General features: G+C 48.5%; 1 protein-coding gene across 31 annotated transcripts in view; it reads left to right on the forward strand.

Moving 5' to 3' along the window:
• Positions 1-19,779, forward strand: part of CACNA1C (calcium voltage-gated channel subunit alpha1 C) — a 557,751-nt gene that overhangs the window by 44,666 nt on the left and 493,306 nt on the right. For all 31 annotated transcript variants that reach the window (XM_084766402.1, XM_084766399.1, XM_084766397.1 and 28 more), the window contains exons 2-3: positions 7,020-7,341; positions 10,570-10,675. In XM_084766402.1, the coding sequence (XP_084622528.1) occupies positions 7,020-7,341; positions 10,570-10,675 (428 nt within the window). The remainder of the gene's footprint in view (positions 1-7,019; positions 7,342-10,569; positions 10,676-19,779) is intronic.

A 19,779-nucleotide genomic window follows, 5' to 3' on the forward strand; every position in this document is an offset into this window, starting at 1 on the left:
GCTCTATTTAAGGCAGCAGCTGCTTTGCTGAGTTGGGGAGATGCTGCAGATGTCCTTGCCCCTTGCTGTCCCTTCATTATGGAACAGATGTGATGGCTGTGTGCACTGGGATGTTCTCTGCACCTCATCTCTTCTGGAAAGATGAGGGCGATCTGGAATGCCGCTATAGTGTCTTAAAGCAGTTCAGCTGCGCAGCTCCAAGGCTGACACCCTTAATGGGGGGCCTTCATTCCAACCGTCCAACATCAGGGGCAATATCAAGTTTCTATCTGTCTGTTGAGGAAAATTGTTCCACACTTAGTTCTTGGGTGTCAGACAGGTAAAGATAGCCATGGCCTTGTTGTCTGTTAGGGCTGAGAATCCTTAGGCTTTGATGGATCTTTTTGCAGGCAGTGAATATTTCAAGATTGGAAAAGCCGCCTATCCAACACATCCAGACCCGTTTTTGCTTGCTCCCCTTCCTTGCTTAGAACCATGCACTTTCCTACCTCAGACCCCAGTCTTCACCATGCCCTTCCCCGAGTACGCAGTAGTACTAACCAATGTGGTAGTCTCCAGACTCATGTGCCTACTTAGATGGAAATGCTAAATGAAATAGAACTTAAAATGTAGTTTCTACATTGTACCAGAGACATTTCAAGTGCTCCGTTAGTCCATTTGACTAGTAGCCACCGCATTAGATAGTCCAAAATGACACGCCATTTCACTACCTGTGAATGTTTTCATTGGACCTGGAGATGGTGGCTCATGCCTGTAATCCCAGCATGTGGGTGGCTGGGGCAGGAGAATTGCCTTTACTTTGTGGCCAGCTTGGGCTATACAGTGAGTTCAAGGCTCAGCCAAGTCTATAGAGTGAGATTCTGTCTCAGAAAACAAAAACCCAAACCCAAATAACAAAGCTGTACTGCATAGCATGTTACTGTAGCCTGACATGTCCCCAGCTGCTGTAGCCATTCTAGAAAGAAAGGATACAGTAAACAGGAATTGATGGACTTCAGAGTTAGCTGGAAGGATTAGGGGAGGAGGCCCTAGGATTGGCTTGTTGGAATGACGTACAAACAGCGCTATAAAGCAGATCAAGGGAACTGCATTTGGTTAGGAAGCTGGGGACATCGTGGACTTCAGTGTCCATGGGATTAGGAAGCTGTTGGCAGTGCCCATGGGGCCTCATTGTACCAGTGAGCAGAGTCCTGCCCCACCTGGTTTGGTTTCAGTTTAGATCTTGGTTGTTCTGCCTCAAAGCTGCATTAGGAACTGTGGCTTCAGAGAAACTGAGACTTGCCTTAGCCTATGTGTCCTAGGAAGGCAGTAGGAAGACATTGGAAGAAGCAGCCAAGCCAACTGTCTGCCTGTCACTCCAGGCCGCAGGGTGGCCCTCTAAGGCCTCCTGGATTCGTCTATGGATAAGCTCCTCTGAGCTGGTGATGGGTGGGACTGGGCTGACTCATGACCAGGAGACAGGGACCTCCTGCTCTCTAGTCACCAGGTTTGCATTGGTTCCAGGCAGTGCAGCTTTTGTTTTAGGGAACAAAACATTGCGATGTTTAGGGAACAAGCACATAGCTTGTGCTTATAGGGAAATACCTTGTCACCATGAGGTGTTGACGTAGGTAAACTCCAGATGGATGGTTGCAGAGGTCTTGGGAGACCCCTGGTACAAAAGGAGGCTGTGTGCTCAGACTCTCATGACCAGGACTGCAGCAGGACATTGCAGCCTTCTCTTTCCTGGGGTGAACCGCCTTCTGATCTGCAAGTCACTAAGGCAGTCTTCAGGATGTGGCACAAGTCCCTGACTGTAGAAGGAGGCTGTGCTGTTGATGCCCACGCCCTTTCTATATCTGCGACTCATTGGGGGATCCCTTAATGTTACTCAGGGATCTGGATGGACATCTTTACTTAAGGGTGGCACGGAGGCAGGAATACTGCAGCCTACTAGTTCCTTGGATTAGAGGGTTATTTATTTATTTTTTATTAACTTATTCTCTCATATATTACACCCTGACCGCAGTTCCCCTTCCTCCTTTCCTTCCCAGTGCCCCCTCTCCTTCCCCTCCCCCATCTACTTCTCCTCTGTTTCCCTTCAGAAAAGGGGCAGGCCTCCCAAGGATGCCAACTAAACATGGCATATCAGATTGCAATAAGACCAGGCACCTCCCCTCATAGTAAGGCTGGATGAGGCCACCCAGGAGGAGGACAGGGGTCCCCAAAGCAAGCAAAACCATTAGCAACAGCCCTTGCTCTCTGTTAGGAGTCCCACAAGAGGATGAAACTACACAAGTACAACACATATGCAGATGGCCTGGGTTAGACCCATGCATGCTCTCTGATTGTCAGGGAGCCCCTGTGCGTCCAGTTTGTTGATTCTGTGGGTTTTCCTTTGGTGTCCTTGACCCTTTGGCTCCTACAATCCTTCCTCCCCTTCTTCCACAGGGTTCACTGAGTTCTGCCTAATGTTTGACTGTGGGTCTCTGCATCTGTGGCCATCAGTTGTGGGTGGAGCCTCTCTGATGGTGAATATGCCAGGAGAGATGCTTTATTTATTTATTTTTATTTTTATTTTTATTTTTTTGGCCAGGGGTGTTTGGCTCTCTCCTAGGTCTCTGGGCCATCTGGCCTCTGGTTTCTGGACCTCCAGGTAGTGTCAGGGATGGGCTCCCTCTTGTGGCATGGTTAGCCACTCCCACAGTTTCTGTGCTACCTTTACCCCAGTGCATCACGCTGGCAGGACACATTGTAGGCTGAAGGCTTCGTGGCTGGGTTGGTGACCTAGTCCCTCTTGCCTGGTTTTAGGGGATTAGAGAAGTTAAGGCAGCATCGTTTAAAACCAGGCCTGGGGTATAAAGAGGAATTCCTAAGCAAAAAGCAGAGGGAAAGACATTCTAAGTGCATGTAAATGCACCACAGCCAACAAGAGGGCCGAAAGGAGGCCAAGTATGCAGTAAGCTCAGGGAAGTTGGCCTGGGCCAGAAACATCACAAAAGGTTTGGGTTTGAAAACTATTGAGGTAGGAAAGTGACAGAGGCTGACTTAGCATTGGTGTTTCCTAAAGGATCATTGTGATTGGTTGTGAATGAGGCTTGGGTTGGAGACAGGAAACCAGGAAGTGAGAGGCATGTCAGGGAGTGCGGCAGCATTTCTGGGCGGGAAATGCATGGTACCCTGGACTGGAGCAGTGGCATGGGAGACAGAAATTATTAGTCACCCCTCTTTCTTCAGAGCTCCTTTCCTGTCCTCGGAAAAACAGGACTCAGTGCTGAAGGTCACCTGGCAAACTTTTTATGCTCGCCTGTGGCCTGTCTTTGTGTCAGCTAGCTCTCTGTCACTATGACACTGTACCAGAGGCCACAGCATACAAGGAGGAACAGATCACTCTGATTCACAGGTGATTCAGTCTGTGGGCCATTGGATTTGTGGGAGGTACCACATTATGGTGAGGGAGTATAGCATGCACAGACCTTTCACCTCATGGTGGCTGGGAAGCGAAAGGACAGGAAGGGGTAGCTTATAATAATATCCCCTCGAGGACATATCCCCTGTGATTCAGGTTCCTCTCACCAGATCCCAGCTCTTGAAGGCTTGCCACCTTCATGTAATGGGGATTGAGTGCATGAGCTGTCAGGGGACACTTATGAGACAAATGACGACAACATTCTTGCTTATCAGGTCATCATTGTTATTGTAGTCTCTAGCAATAGATGCTGAGCATCCTCTTGGGTGGAGAATGAATTAAGAAACCCACTGTTTCCTCATTGGATATGTTCCTGACTGGGAGGTATGGAGCACCAGGATACACTTACATTGATAGTGAGGAAGCCCGTGTCCATTCCCTGACTGGGACTTCTCTCTGGGCCTTTATAGGACAGGGTGGTATGAGACTAAGGGGTCTGCGCTGGGGCCCTGCTTGTGTCCTTGTCCTCTGTGGAGCAGCAATATCTGTATGAAGTAGGTAAGGATGCTGCTGTCTTCAAGGGAGCCCAGCCACTGGACAAACAGGAGTCACTTTTCTTCTGTCTGGAAGAGGCTAGTGCTGTGGAGGTCTTGCATGTCTCCATGTGGTCTGCTGAGCTGCTATTCTGGGTTCTCTTGGGCACCGGAGCATCAGGGGATATAGCCCAGTAAGACTGGAGCCAGATCGGACTTAGCCGGTGGCATCAGTTCAGCTGGCAGCCATGAGGCAAAGCTCTGAATCAGCCTTATAATTTGAAAAGTGTTCTTTGCATTGATTGGGTGGTGACTTTGTGGTAATAAAAAAAAAAAAATTAGAGCACACCGTGGGCTGCCCTAACCTTCATGGTGTTTACTCTGGGTTCAGAGTCCTTGCTGCAAAGATGGAGGTTTTCCCACTCTTAGGACTCATGGACGGTTGCATTTCTCATTGCAACTGTCCTGGAGACATTCTTAGAACCTCAGGTCTGGATGGGAAAGTGTCTTGGAGAACTCAAGGTCACAGGGACCTTAAAGTCTATTCTTCATGGAGTCTGACCTTGGAGAATATACTTCTCTTTTTCCTGCATGTGGCCACTTACGGTGGGAGTGCCCTTCATCACTCAAGGCTACAGCAGTGTTCTGAGATAGCTGCTTTCATATCCTCTGGCGAGGGAGAGGTTGACATTCTACTCCCCTGTGCTCTCAGGCCTCTTAACATGTGCTTTCTCCAGATGGCATGTTTCAGAGGTAGCCTCGTGTTCTGGGAATGGGTCTAAATATAAATAATGAACCCTATTGAGTGTGAGGGTGCTCAGAAGTCCACCCAAGTGGCCTGGACATTGGAACCACTCCTGTTGGCTTGCTCAGGGAGACCCTGCCTTATGCTCAAGGTGACCAGGACCCCCTGCTGGTTTTCACACTGAGACTTTCCACCTTCTTAAGAGCCATCCCAAAGCCCTGGCACTGCTTGGCTTGTGAACAGGCAACTGATATGAGAGAGAGGAAGGTGATGCTTTGCCAGGAACAGGGAGTTGGGATGTGCAAGGCTCACAGTAGGGGAGCATGGCTGCTTTTTATAGATGTCGGGGAAGATAAGTCCAAGAGCTAAAACAGTGTCCACTGTTTTGACAATGCCAAATAGAATTCATAAAGTTAAAATTGCATGTCACAGACAGGACAGAGCTGGGGAGAATTAAGTTATAGCCCAGTTTGGCAAGCCAAGATGGGACACAGGGTCACTTTGGACTTGGTCACTCGAGTGTAGGAGGAAGAAGAAGAAGAAACAGGGATACTTTCCACCCTCAGTCACCAGGGAGGTACCCTGGGAAGTCACCACAGGTCGGAGACTCTGTTCATCGAGTGTGGACATTCACCACTTTCTCCTCAACCCAGGGGTCCAGGAGGAGGTGCATATGTTTCTGCCTGCTTGTGTGCACACATGTGTGTGCCTGTGTATGGAGCGTTGAACAAGTTAGGGAGGAGGAGTGTAGACCAGCAGTTTACCTCGAGCCCTGGGTGCAGAAGAGCCTTCCATGGTCTCATTTTGTGACCTCTCATGAGTCATGTGCTCCTGTATCTTCTTTGCTGTTGATGAAGACACTTGCTACTTAGGAGAGCATGCTCCCAGTGTTCTGCCTTAATAACAAAGCCTAAGTTCCCGGCCTTCTTAGAGCCTTCCTTATACTCAGCATCTATGTATCAAGAGCAGGGCGAACAGTGCCAAGCTGTGACAGAGGAGGCTTCTCACTCTAGGAAAGGCCTGTTCTTCACAAGCCTGATATCCTTGTAAATCTACTGTGTCCCTGGGGTGCGGGAGCTGCCTGGAGCCGCTGGGCAGAGGAAGGGAAGAGAGTGAAGGCATGCCAGGGAAGTGGGTACAATGGAGACACTTTACCAGGGATCTGTGGGATGAGGTTACAGTCTAAAGCCACAGATATCAGACACAAGCTGTGCAGGTGGCTGATGACAGCTGCTACTGAGGAAGGCCTGATGTACTTGCCTTGATAGCAGACAAGTGATGATAGGCACATAGCATCTGTGCCTTCCTTACTCCGTCCCCTCTGTCCGAAGGAGGCAATGACAATCTATCATGATAAAATTTCCTGCTGGGCCCAGAAAAGTCTCAGAATCCTTTCACCAGCATTAGGGATACTGATGTCAATCATTTTGGCTTCCAGTCAAAACTTACTGTCTGTTGTTGTTGCGATGGTGCGGGCATAGACTTTGGAAAGCAGCAAGCGTGCTGAGCACTGTGCAAGCCTGTTGGTTGGGTCGCTTTGGGTTGCATGAGACAGATAACCGATTTATCTTATCTGAGCAGTAGCTAAGTTACCAAGTTAACCTAATCACCTCAATGGTGGGAGAACGATGCTAGGGGAAGGCCCTATCATGAGGGTTCTATTCTCCCAATAGTGCCTCTGGGGGACCACGTTGGTGTGGTCTTGGAGGGGGGCATTCAACATCCTGCTCACTTCACTGGATATGAGCTTACGTTATCCCATCCTCTCCCTGCATCGTGTTTATCTTTGCTACTGATGCTCCGCCAGAGTTTAGCCTTTCATAGTCCTCAGGGTGCTGTGTATTTGCAGCGTCAGCTCTGGGCTGGTGCGACTACTCACTCATTCACTTTTCCTTCCTCCTAATTCCTGTATCTTACCCTCATTTTCCTCCTTTCCTTCTTTAATCACTGTATGTCAATGAGCATCCTTTTATTTGCATGCTCACATAAATATGTATCTTAAGGCCCCGATGTTGCGTTCATTTCACCTTTCCCTGTACCCTTTCTCACCAGCTCAGTGCCATGAAAGCACACTCCTCGCCTCTTGTCTAAGTCAGTGAGACGAGAGAAGAGAGTGACATGTCCAAGGTCATTCAGCTGAACTAGGTCAAGCAGGGCCTGGAATAGATTTCCTGGCTGTGTTTTTCAGCATACATATTAGTGCTTTTGTATGTCACTCCCCAAGTTCCTTCAATAGCTTGGAAAAAAAAAAAAGGGAGGCGGGGGTTGGTCAAAAATTGTGTCTGGAATCCAAAATGTGTCCCCAGTGCTCCTATTTTCACCATAGTAACTGTTGTCTTTTCCTTCCTTGCAGGTTCCAACTATGGGAGCCCACGCCCAGCTCATGCCAACATGAATGCCAACGCAGCTGCAGGGCTCGCCCCTGAGCACATCCCAACGCCAGGGGCAGCACTGTCCTGGCAGGCAGCCATCGATGCCGCCCGGCAGGCCAAGCTAATGGGTAGTGCGGGCAACGCGACCATCTCCACTGTCAGTTCCACACAGCGGAAGCGGCAGCAGTACGGAAAACCCAAGAAGCAGGGTGGCACAACTGCCACACGGCCACCCCGCGCTCTGCTCTGCCTGACGCTGAAGAACCCCATCCGCAGGGCATGCATAAGCATTGTTGAATGGAAATATCCTTTATGCTGTGGCTGGCCGAGGTGTTCTTGGCCATGCGCCTGGACGCTGGCCCTCTGGGGCTTCCTAGGCGTAGACTTGAGCTGCTGGTGTTAAGGCTATCTCATCCTTACTGCCTTAGTGGTGAAGTTAGGGTTCTAGACCTACCCAAGACTCTAGGAGTCATCAACTCATGAGTCGAGGTCCTAGAATTTGTTGGAGCATCCCTGGATCAAAAATCTGAATTCCTCTAAAACCTAAAACTTTTAATAGTATCAGCATCCATTCCTCAAATGGAAAACAGTCCATTTGGTCTCATGTGGCAGGTTGTAGCCAAAACGCAGGCACTACAGTTTGTGATGTCTGTATGTGTAAGGTGTATACGGAACACAAATGATTTCAAGTTCAGACCTGGTCCCATCCCCTAGATTTCCATGAATCTTCAGAGACTCCAAAATCCAGATAGGTCTTAAGTATGAAACACTTTGGGTCCCAAGCATTTGAGAGAAGGGACACTCAACCTGCCACAGGTGACCTTAGAGGAAACTCGTGTTATCAGTGTGGGGTATGAACTTGTATCGAGGCTGCCTGGGACCCACTTCTGTGGCTATTTGCTGCCGCTGCATGCTGTTTTATAGCCTTCTTTCCTAGACCATGGTGCTGTGGTAGCTCACAATCTGACTTCTTCCTAGTGCGAATGGGCCAGGAGATGCATGGGAACACGGTGGTCAGTGGCTCTAGCCCATGGCTTAGGGCTTGGGGACAGGGGTCCTCAGACTGGGCTCTGCATTGGAATCACCTGGAGAGTTTTATCAAATTCTAGATGCCACAAGGTCTCACTAGTCACCTTATAGACATTCTACAGAGCTCTCCAGGCCAGGCTACGGTATAGCTGAAATTGAAAACATCATCTATAACAATATGTATCTACCTTTAATACACAGAAAGGAGTAGAGGGGCCTTTAGAAATATGTCTTTGAAATGTGGGGCTGTCACCATGGACACATGTCTTAACTTCTGAGCATCATGGAGTTACATTGGATACGCCATCCATGCTCAGACCTGACTACCAGTAGGGATGGAATAAGCTATAAAGCTCCCCAGGTGATGGGTGGGTTGCTTGTGTGGATGTGTACAAGTGGCAAGGGAGGTGGGGGTGGGGAGAGGGAGTTCAGTCATCACAGAGCTTGACATGAAGGCTCTGGAGGAGTGCTAGATCCTGTCCTTGCTGTCACCTCCCTAACATGAACCCCTGTCCCCATTTGCCATTGGATCCTGGCCACCTCAGGGCAGCAGGCAGTAAAGGGTGAACCTAGAGCTATGTTTGGGCTCTGGACCTGGCTCTGCTCCTTGCCCTCCGGGGATCTTGGGCAGGTGTGTCTGTGAAGGGAAGGTCTGTCAGGCTCTCTCATGTGTCATCTTGTGATACCAAGACCCGTGTGGAGGACGGCACATCTTAGAGGGCCTCATTCAGATTCCACCCCAGTGCAGAACTCTGTGCCCTAGCCTAGCAGGCCCGTGAATCCGAGCCTGAAGCTCGTGGCATGAGGTGAGCACTGGACATGGTGGGCAGGAAATCTGGTTCCTGTGCCACATGGCCACCCACCTGTTATGGGACTTTGGGGTTATTTTTTAGCTTCTCTGGGACTCGATGATGTAGACCAGCCACTCTCTAGGTTCTCTCCCTAGCTGGGCGTCTGTTACTTCTGTCAGAGTCCAGTTGGTCCCTCTACCCTGCAGTTTTCATCCAGTCCCTTCCTCTCATTAGGGTCTGTGCCAGTTAAGTTTTTTTGTTTGTTTGTTTGTTTTTAATCAACTTGGCACAAGCTCAGGTCATCTGGGGAAAGGGAACTTCAATTATGATCAGATCTCCATCAGATCTGCCTGTAGGCAAGTGTGTGAAGAATTTTCCTGATTAGCCATTGATGTGGCAGGGCACAGTTCACCTTGGGGCAGGGCCACCCTTGGGCGGGTAGTCCTGAGGTGTATAAGAAAGCAGTATGGGGCAGTGGTGGCTCATGCCTTTAATCCCAGCACTTAGGAGGCAAGGGAAGGCAGATCTCTGAGTTCAAGGCTAGCTTGGTCTACAGAGCAAATTCCAGGATAGCCAGGGCTAGTTAGAGAAACCCTGCCTCAGAAAAATACAATCCCCCCCTCCAAAAAAAGAAACAGCAGCAGCAGCAAGAACAACAAGAAAGAAAGAAAGAAAGAAAGAAAGAAAGAAAGGAAGAAAGGAAGGAAAGAAAGGAAGCAGTCTGAGCAAGCCAGTAAACAGCATCTTTGTGGCCTCTGCTTCCGTTCCTGCCTCAGGTTCCTGGTGTGAGTTCCTGCCTTGACTTCCCTTTATGATTGACTAGAAGCTGTAAGCTGTAATAAACTCTTTCTCCCTCACCCCAAGTTGCTTTTGGTTATGAAGTTGTTGTTGTTTTTTATAGTAACAGGAAGCTAATTGGAAGAGGCTCTGTAAAAGAGGCTAGAAACTTGGTTGTGGGAACATCGATTGGGACTCTCTGTGAAGTCTCTCTTGCTTTCAGTGATGGGTGTGGTGTGACCTCAGCAGAAGAGTGCGGTCACATTAGCTTGCTGCTCACCGTGTCCTGCCCTGCTGTTTCCATGGGCATCAGAGAATGCTGTTACTAGTGTGTGGACCCTGGGTTGATGCTCTATAGCCCAGGTTATCACCATGTCCTAGGCAGAGCTGAACTGGCAAGGGGAGACAGTCCCTACCCTTGAACCCACAGCACACATCCTACCTGGCTCTGGGGAGTCCTAAGCCCCAGGGAGGTAACACACTCTCACTTTGCTTTCAAAAACTGAAAGGCAAAATGCTCTCTCTTCCCAAGTATGCTCGGCTCCATTGGTGACAGTTCATGAGCCACGTGGAAGTGGGGTCCTAGGGGCAGTCCTTGGGGGCAGACAGAGCTCCTTACACCAAGCCTACATGAGGGAAAATGAAATCAAATGTAATCTAAATAAATAAAAGAGGGGAAGAAGTATTTAGAAATCTGTGTTTACTCTGGCACGCGACTGGCCTCCACTGCTCTTGACATATTAGGAAAAAATGTTGGCGGGGGTCCACTAGAAGCACTTAAAAGGCATATGTTTCTTTTCAAAATACAAGGGGCTTGGAATGCATTGTTTAAACAGAATTCTTACGAATCTTTGATTCACTGAAGAAATATATAGATGTATGTTTGTTTCACTTGTGTTAATGGTGGCATTGATTTCCTTAACTCCTTTCTCAGACCATTTGAAATAATTATTTTACTGACCATTTTTGCCAATTGTGTGGCCTTAGCAATCTATATTCCCTTTCCAGAAGATGACTCCAACGCCACCAACTCCAACCTGGTAAGCCTCGAGCCTCTGCGTTTCTTACTACTTGTGAGACAACTGGACTTAGATGACATGGCGTCGAGGCAGGAGGTGGGAGGGAAGGAAGATGCATGTTTGTCAGACGCTACAGTTTGACATGGCTCGGATCTTCCCGGCCATTTTGTTTTTTATTCAAATTAGCACCTGCCTTATCACGGTCTACTTTCAGAAAGAATATTCCAATCAGGCGGTTGTGAGCTGTGTGTGTGTATGGGTGTGTGAGCCGAGGATCTAACAAGCAGCCTGTGTTACAAATGGGCTGCGGAAGCCTTGAGAGCAGGTGTTGGTTAGAGCAAGCATTCTCGGACCATCAGTTGTGGGTACTTTGAGTGCTGTTGTCCCATTGTTAGGCTTTGAGCCGAGCATCCTGCATGATTGCACGATAAATAATTTCTAGGAAGCTTTCAGCAAAGTTTCCTTTTGTGGCAAAGAGGTATCATTGAGTTAAAATGGCTTTATTTTCTTGGGAAAGGTGGCTTTCCATTTGGACTAGAGAGAGGCCAACATTGACAATTTGGGGTTAGTATTTGTCCATGGAAAAAGTGGAGAGCGTGTTTACTTTTGGCTGAGTGTGAAGTCATTGCAAATGCAAAGGCCTTCGCTGGTCTGGGCATGTGAAGCAAGCTCTGGAATGCACTTGGCAGAGCTGAGGTGTCCTGGAGAGCACCAGCAAAAGCCTGCAGAGAAAGCTCGACTTTCTCCTGCCTGTGCCAGGGTATTGGGTGTTGTCATGTGATTTTTTTCCCCCAAGCACGTTTGGTCACCAAGCCCACTGTCTTCCTCTCTCACCGGTGCCATCTGGGTAGATGTGACTGGACTCTTGGGTGAGATTGGTTTAGGAGAAGCAGGAATGTGGCTGTTAGGGAGGGGGAGGTCCCTTTTCTCTTGGCACCTTTGACATTCCTAAAGAGATTCTGTCAACTTGTGGATCATAACCACTTTGTGGGTCACATATATGATATCCCACATATCGAATATTTACATTACAATGCACAACAGTACCAAGTGAAGTAGCAATGAAATAATTTTGTGGTCGGGGGTGGGGGGTGGGGGGGATCATCACAACATATTAAAGGGTGGCAGCATTGAGAAGGTTGAGAACCACTGGATTAGATACACATTTTAAAGTTGTGCGATTTTCCCAGTTCTTGCAGTTAGCTGCAGGCCCATAGTGGGGAAAGTGTTGTGTATACGTGTGTATGGGGTTGTCCTTCTGTGTCTCATGGCTAGTGTGGGGCCATGGGAAAGTGTTGTGTATGGGGTGGTCCTTCTGTGTCTCATGGCTGGTGTGGGGCCATGTACTGGAGATAGCTTCCAAATGTTCCAGAGATAGGTACCAAGTACTGAATGATGGTGTGGCTAGAGTCAGTATGCAGAAAGCACTGGCTGTAGTTCATGCAGCCAGTGAAGGTATGACCTTGTTGCTTAAGATAAAGAAATCTTTCCCATGTCGAAGCAGTATAACTAAAGTGTCATCCCAAAGCGGGAACATCTTCCATTGATGTTCCCAGCTCTTCCAAGTGGTTGCCTCTCTCCTCCGTGGTACTCCCTTGGAGCTCTTGTCCTGTCACTTAACCTGAAGGAGCTTCAAACGCAGAAGCTCTGGTTAGATACAGAATTCATATCTGCTCTTAGGCCAGCACATCATTGCCTAGGAGTCGATGTTGAAGTTTTTCTTGGGGGTGACTAGATGCAGGCGATGCTGGGGGGCGGGGGATGCTGTTTGTTTTCAACCACACAGCATTCTAAAACTAGAACTTAGAAAAAAAAATTAAATTGCACACATACTCAGTGATGGGTAGATTTTTATGGCGAGTAAACAAGTCTTTGATATCTCTGTGGCTCTAACCCCATTCTCTGCCCTGGGGATGGGGATGTGCAACCAACTGGATGATGGGGGAGGTGGGATGGATTTGAGGACCAACCCCTAAGCCCTGTAGCGGTGAGTGGGCAGAAGTGCTCTGCTGTGGAGCTGCCCTGGGAGTGCTGCTGCCTGGACCGTGGTGCTCTCCCCCTCTTGACCAAGTTTTCACCCTTCTTTTCCCTCCATGTTTTTGCCTTGTTTCCCTCTGTGTATAGGAACGTTGCCAGCAATTGCTCCCGGGTCTCTCCTTCTCTCTCTCTCTCTCTCTCTCTCTCTCTCTCTCTCTCTCTCTCTCTCTCTCTCTCTTAGGACTTGCTTCTCCAGCTCTAGCCCTTCCGCCCCTGAACGGTACTTCCTGCTGTGGAGGCTCAGGCGCTTTACAGCTCCTCCCAGGCCTGCCTGTCTGGAGATTTTAATTGCGCATAGACCGTGTTGAGCCTCTTCCTGTTCTCAGTCATTGGTTTGCATGTTCTGTGCCTTAGTTTCTTCCTCTATAAAGTGGGAAGACTAGCCCTGATAGTGTCTGCCTCATAGGCTTGTGGTGGTTGTCAAATGAGTCAGATTGTACCAGTTCCTAGGAGGATGCTAGGTCGGGCATCACCAATGCCAAGTGTTGTTACTGTTGGTGACATCACCCCTGTCCTCCTCATCCTCCCCTGGTGAGGACTGCCTTTTGCCTAGACTTTCACGTCTGCCTTTCCCTAGCATCCCCTCTCCAGGTTCTTCTTTCAGTGGTCCATCGTGGGCTCAAGCCATTTGGTAAACATTCGCACTGAGGGTCAGGTGGCGTATCTGGGACACCTCAGCCAGAACAGCACTAATAGGGAAATGACTCCTAGGTAGGTGTAAGCACAGTGAAAGGTCTTATGAGAGGCGATTTCAAGGTTAAAATAGGTATGTGGAGCCAAGGCCCATGTGTAAAGCCCTGTGCTCATACTTTTTAATGGTGCCTTACTTGTCTTGAGTGACAGGGGTTCAGCTCATGCCAACAGCTAACTGTGGTATGCCAGCGTAGTTGCAGGCAATGTGGAGTCCCTTGAGTCTTTGAGAGCAGAAGAGATTTTGGCTTAAATTGTGCCTTAGTGTTTGTGAAGAGAGAACGGAATGCTGCAAGGCCCAACCGACAGCGACAGTAGGCTCAGAGGCGGGCGTTGGGGGGTGGGGTGAGGGGGAATTAGGAGACAAACTTTTAGGACCACGTGCAAGCTGTGGTCCTGGGATGCTGATATGTTTTGTCATGTGCCATAAGCCAAAAGGGCTTCAGGAGGATCACATGGAAGGTGCGTGGGAGGCTGGCCAAGTGAGGATCTGTAGCGTGTGTGATGGAGACAGTTGTCGGTGATTGGAGGGCTGGGAACTGCAGCTCATGGTGAGGAGGGGGCTGAGAGGAAAAGGGAGAAGACGGAGAGGAAGGGTCCAGAGGACAGAGAGTGCCAGGAACAGAAGACCCATGTTAGACTTTGCGAGCACTGCTGTTTGCAGAGTAGTGGAGGAAGGTGAAGAAATGCCCGTGGACAGTGAAATCCCTCAGTGGGGCCTTGTAGCAAAGGAGACAGGAAATTAAAAAGTACCCAGTAGGGACTGGTTGGTGGCCAGGCTTGTCATTACAGCGATCAGAGTCTGGTGACAAGAAGACAGTGCTGACTGAGACGCTGAGGTGAACTAAGGCTACAACAAGAAGAGGACGTTGGTCTGAGTGTGCGCTTCGCCTGTGTGGGCACAGTGGATGCATCACAGGCCCTCAGTGAGGCTTTCTCTCTGGTCAAATTATTTATTGCCCCCCTGGAATGAAGCTTGAGAGCCCCCCCATGCACCCAGCAGGTTAATAGTTTGTTTCTGTTTGTCTTAATAAAGAGTTGCCATTTCAGGGTCCTAGTCTCAACAAAAGAGAGACAGATGTGTCTGAAACCATGATTCCCAAACTCTCCTAGGGACACACATGTCCCCACGACCTGTGAGTCTGGAGTGGGGTCCGTGAAGTCTGTGTTTTTAACAGTTTCTCGTATCGATTCTGAAGCAAGGCGGCCACGCTCTGCTCTTTGTGAGCAGCGATCTAGAGTGTTTTCTGTTGCCTGGGACTCCACCTTCAGCTCCCTACACAGTCGGCTTCTGTCTACCCACAGCTCTCTCTAGGATCCAAACAGAAAGATGACACGTGTCAACTGCTGAGAGCTTTCCCACTCTGCCGAGTGCAAGAGCAATCTATTTAGCAAAAGCGTGTTCGCCCCAGTACAGAACGTGTAAACGCGAGCGTGTGCCTGTGCCTGCACTTGCTCCCGTTTGTGGTTTCTCTCACAGTGCGACCAGCTTCCATCCAGCCACGGCATTTCTAACACGTTGCTTACTTCCATTAACAGATAAAACAGAAATCCAGAGTGGAGCTGTATTTTTATTTTTAAGGTAGCTCTTTCATTTAAGTAAGCATCATATGCTGCATCGAGCACACGTTTTTTGCGCTCGCTGCATCTTGGTTATCTTTTCTTGATACCAGTGAAGTGCATGTAGGGCGAAGTGGCCAGGGAAAAGACATTTCCGTCTTTGCTAATCACTGGCGGCCAGGCCACTCACTATGAAGCACATCATTTATAGCACAGCCGCTGTGAGCCAGACCTGCTGACAGCTGTTACTCTGTAGGTAGATTGTGTGGTGCCTGGTGAACAGCCTCTGCCAGCCAAGAGAACCTATTGTGTGTGCAGAGTGTCTAACTCTCTGTGAACCCCAAAGCCTCACAAAGACTTGGCTGGAGTTTGAATGTTAAGAGCAATCTTTGTGGAGAACATGTCCCACGTACTCTTTAAGGAAGACCCAGGCTCTGAGTGTCATTAGAGTGGGGAGGATGAACCGGAAGGAGAATGGTGTGAGCCTGACCTTCCCTTCTTCAGAGTTTAGACTGACAAGTATGGGACATTACAGTCCCATGAACTAGTATAAAATCAGGGCGATGACATTGCACCCTAACCTGATGCAAAGGTTAAGTGAGCTGGTGTGTGATAGGCATGGAGCCATGCCCTGGTGCCCTGGGCCAGCAAACATTTCTGTCCTTTGGAACTAAAGACCTTCACGGAGTTTTCTGGGGGGTATGGTAGGATCTGTAATGCCTCAGCATGGCCTCTGCTTCAGAAGGCTACAGATGAGATCGGAAGACTGCTCCCAGGCCACTCTACTGCTGCGGGAGGATGGCTGTGTGGCTGGGCTCTGATGCATAGGAAGGGCTCCCAGGAGGGACAGTTCTGTGGGATTCATTCCCCCTCCCCCTGCCACTGGCCAGTCAGCTCAGGGACTCGGTGTGTCCCTAATCTTGGATAGCTTGAAGACTGGCCTGCCTTTGGATTGCCCCAAGTTCTGAGGCCAGTGTGAGTCCTTCCGGTCAAATGTGAGGAATGACTAGCAATGCCTGCAGTGTGTGTGTGTGTGTGTGTGTGTGTGTGTGTGTGTGTGTGTGTAGGGGGGTTCCCTACACTCCTCTCTGTGACCTGCATTTGCTTCCATAGTGACCTTTGCCAGAGTGTGAGGGATGTTCTCTGCTTTTGTGGAGCTACGACAATGGCATGACAAATGAGTCGTAATGCTGCCATCTGTGTGTCATCCTAATTCATCAGACATAAATTGTAAGTATACGAGGCTGTGATGCGCATCCTGCATAACCACAGCCATGAGCCATACCACCCCTGCTTGCCTCTGCAGATCTCTTTATTCATGTGGAGAGGAAGCACAAGGCTGCAGAAGGCACACTGCTTTTAGGTGAGAGAAAGCCAGTGCCCAGTGACAGAGCAAGGCCTCCTTCCCAAAAGTAAACAAACAAACAAACAAACCCAACAACAACAACACTAAAACCAAAACCAAAACCAGCAGTGGGTAGGAGCAGGATCAGAATAAAGGCTGTCATAAGAGCTATGTCAGGACTCCAGGCGCTGTCCTGGGAGAGACCTGCACCGTGGCCTGAAGTCAAGCACCTAACCTCTGCTGTGCCTTTTGTGGCAAAGCAGAGAAGTTAACACCTTGATTGCATCTCCTCCAGGTGCCGGGGATTTGCATATACTATTTATAACCCCCTAGTGACACATGACAATTTTTATTTATTTGTCTCCTTAGAGTGGGGATTTCGTTCATCTTGCTGGAGCCTGGATTCCCCAGTGACTGGCACCTGCCTGGCTCTTGATAAATGGCTGTCAGTGACTAGACAAATGAGGGGCTGCTACCAGGGTTTGATCTTTCTCTCTCTGTGGGGACGAGGAAATGATGGTCTATACAAGCAAAGGGATTTGGTGAACAAGTGGCAGAAAGAGAAGGTGAACTGAAGCTGGAACAGAAATATAGAACAGGCCCTCTGCTCCATTCTTTGTGAAAATGTTTCAAAGATGAAACTGACAGTGTTAACAGATATTTTGAAAGAGCCAACCAAACCAAAAACAAGATCAAACTTGTTCTTTTTCAAAAGGAAATGCAATACATTTGAAGTTAAAGGAAGCTAAACAAATTGTTCTAAAACTTCTCTGAGCCTCCCTAAAACTGTGTGTGTGTGTGTGTGTGTGTGTGTGTGTGTGTGTGTGTGTGTGTGTGTGTGTGTGTATGTGTGCTGGGAATAGAACAAGGGAACTTTTGCCTGCTAGGCAAGTGCTCTATGCCAGAGCCATGGTCCCGACCCCATCTCCTGGCTTTAACACAATAGCAACAAATACAGCTGACAAATCTGTGTTATCAGAAATTTTGTGGCACTCCACGTTGGGTGCCACATTGATACTAGGAAAACTGAGATCCCCCTCAGGGCTTTTAGTATCCTTGATGAAAGAATTTAAGAACAGCTCAGGAGGAAGATGGAAGACAATTTTTATTAGAGTTTAAAAGGAAACCACAGGCAAAGGAAGCTGTAAGTTTTGGCAGCTCTCCAGAGGAGGGAGGTGGAGAGGAGGAAGAGAGAAAGCCATGACCTTTTGAGTTCCACGTGGAGGTTCTGCGAGAAACCCCATGGCACAGGGGGCTAGCATTAGAGAAAGAGTAGAAAAGCTCCAAGTCTTGAGAAAGTATGCTTAAGCCGCTCGTGGACAACGCCTGAAAAAGAGGCAGAAAAGAAGAAAAAGGAAAAGATCTGAGTGTAGACTCAGAAAGGAGGACAGACCTAACAGTGCCTCAAGGCAGCTTCGTAGTGACTATGCAAGAGGCAGGAGGATCTCTGTGAGTTCAAGGCCATCCTGGTCTGCAGGGTTTGTTCCAGGACAGCCAGGGCTACACAGAGAAACCTTATCTTGAAAAATCATAAAGAAAACATATTGACTATCCAGAGAGCAAGGATTCTGGGAGGAAAAGCATATTTTCTCATTAAGGTAGTTATTATTCCATCTCTTTCAATGAATCCACCTTCCTGAGGGGGTGTTTCTTAGCCAGGTCATTGACCAGTCAGAGCCAATTAACCTTGTGTTTTGTGTAGCTTGGAAAGTTGGGTCTCCATTTGGGCCAGAGGCAAGTTCTACTCGCCTGCCTAGGAACAAACAACATTCCCTCAACGTGCCTTCAGTGCTGCTGTGACATGTATGTGTGCAGTTTCTGTCCTATGTGCTCTCGCACACAAATGCACTTAGACAATATTGTCATGATATAGGTTAGATATGATCATTACTCCATTTTGATTAAACTATTTGCCCATGGAAGGTTAGTGTAAAACAACAATGGGATATGTAGACGCTGTGTGTCTGCTGGTCTGTGTTCTTACCCGCTGGGCCACAGTGTCTGTCTCCCCGTGGGTTCTGGAACTCCTGTTGCTGGACCAGGCAGAGGAGGTGGAAGCTCCTGCTGTCACCACAGCTTGAGGAGGAATGGATCCTCTTGGGAAATTTCTTGGTGATTCAGTCCCGTTGAAACACAGAGGTTTAAACCACAGGTTAAGTGCTTACCCCAAGGATCGTGCATCGGAATAACAGGGCTGGGTTTGGCTTGGAACCTGGTAAGACAAGGGCAGGAAAAACCAGCAGAGAGCCTTGGGTTTCTGGTTGAGAGCATGACAGTTCAAGAGGGATGGCCAGATCCTTGGTAGGTGAGTGGTATAAAAAAAAAAAAACCCTCAGGGTGCCTAGGTTATTGTTCGACTTGGTGTTTGCACACTAAATATTTCAGAGGGAGCAGCCAGTTCCTGCTTTGCATTTGCCCATGGTTGGAGGCACAGGAGGAGAAAATTTGGAGTATATTATGATGACCCGTCTTGCTCTGTTTTCATCTTCACTCGTCTCTCATTCAGCCTCTGCTTGCCCTTATCTTTCTAGGAGTCGTCAAGTTGACGCCTCATGTAATGGAACCTTTTTTTTCAGGTATCAAACTCATTGGAATTCATATTTATTTGAAGAAAGCCTTCTAGAATATAAAACAGAACCCCACCCCCCTCCGGATCCTTAAGAGAAGAGTAGTAAATTCAACTTCATTCTCTTTGGGCGACTGCATCCTCACTGAGAAGCTCAGCTTTTAGACCCGCAGAAATACTGTGAAGCCCTTAAGGGACGGAGCAACCTGCAGTGCGCCTTGGAAGTGTGTCGTGGTGTGAAGGATTTGGGTCCACTGCTCCTGTGTCTACCGCCTTCCCTTGCTGCTCCTCTCCTACGGACTTGGGAAGTTCGTCACACGGTCCTTGCTAGCTATGTACAGAGTCAAGGAAGGCAGACGTTGATGGCCGGCTTAGATGTGAACGCAATGTGTTCGCTCTGGGGACACAGCAGCATTGATCTTGGCTTCTCAGTGCCTTTCCCCCCATTCCTCCCTCTGTTCTCACTGGTTCCTGTGTGATTGAGACACTTGGATCCGTGCCTCCTGACAACTTTAATGTCAGCACTTACACTGCTGGCACTGTTTTAGGTACACGACATGTGTTAATTCATTTAGTCTTTTCAACAACTCCATCAGACTTCTGTTATAGTTACAATCATCCCTTTACTTACATATATATATATATATATATATATATATATATATATATATATCCAACATACAATATGCGTACATATTTATCATACTCATCCTCCTTTAAAGGTGAGGGAGAGGCACAGGGAAGCGAGATTACTTGCCTGAGGTCACAGGCTGGGAATCAAAGGAGTCATTCTGAAGTCCCATTTCAGTAGATGACCCCTAAGTCCATACTCTTAAAGGCTATGTGGTGTGATCTACCCGAGGTGTGGGAGGGAGTGGGTCTTCTTGGGGAAATGGCACTTCATTTGAGTGTCTGACTAGTGTGCTT

Source organism: Acomys minous (assembly GCF_964271855.1).
Source record: "Acomys minous genome assembly, chromosome: 17".
NCBI classification, from domain to species: domain Eukaryota; kingdom Metazoa; phylum Chordata; class Mammalia; order Rodentia; family Muridae; genus Acomys; species Acomys minous.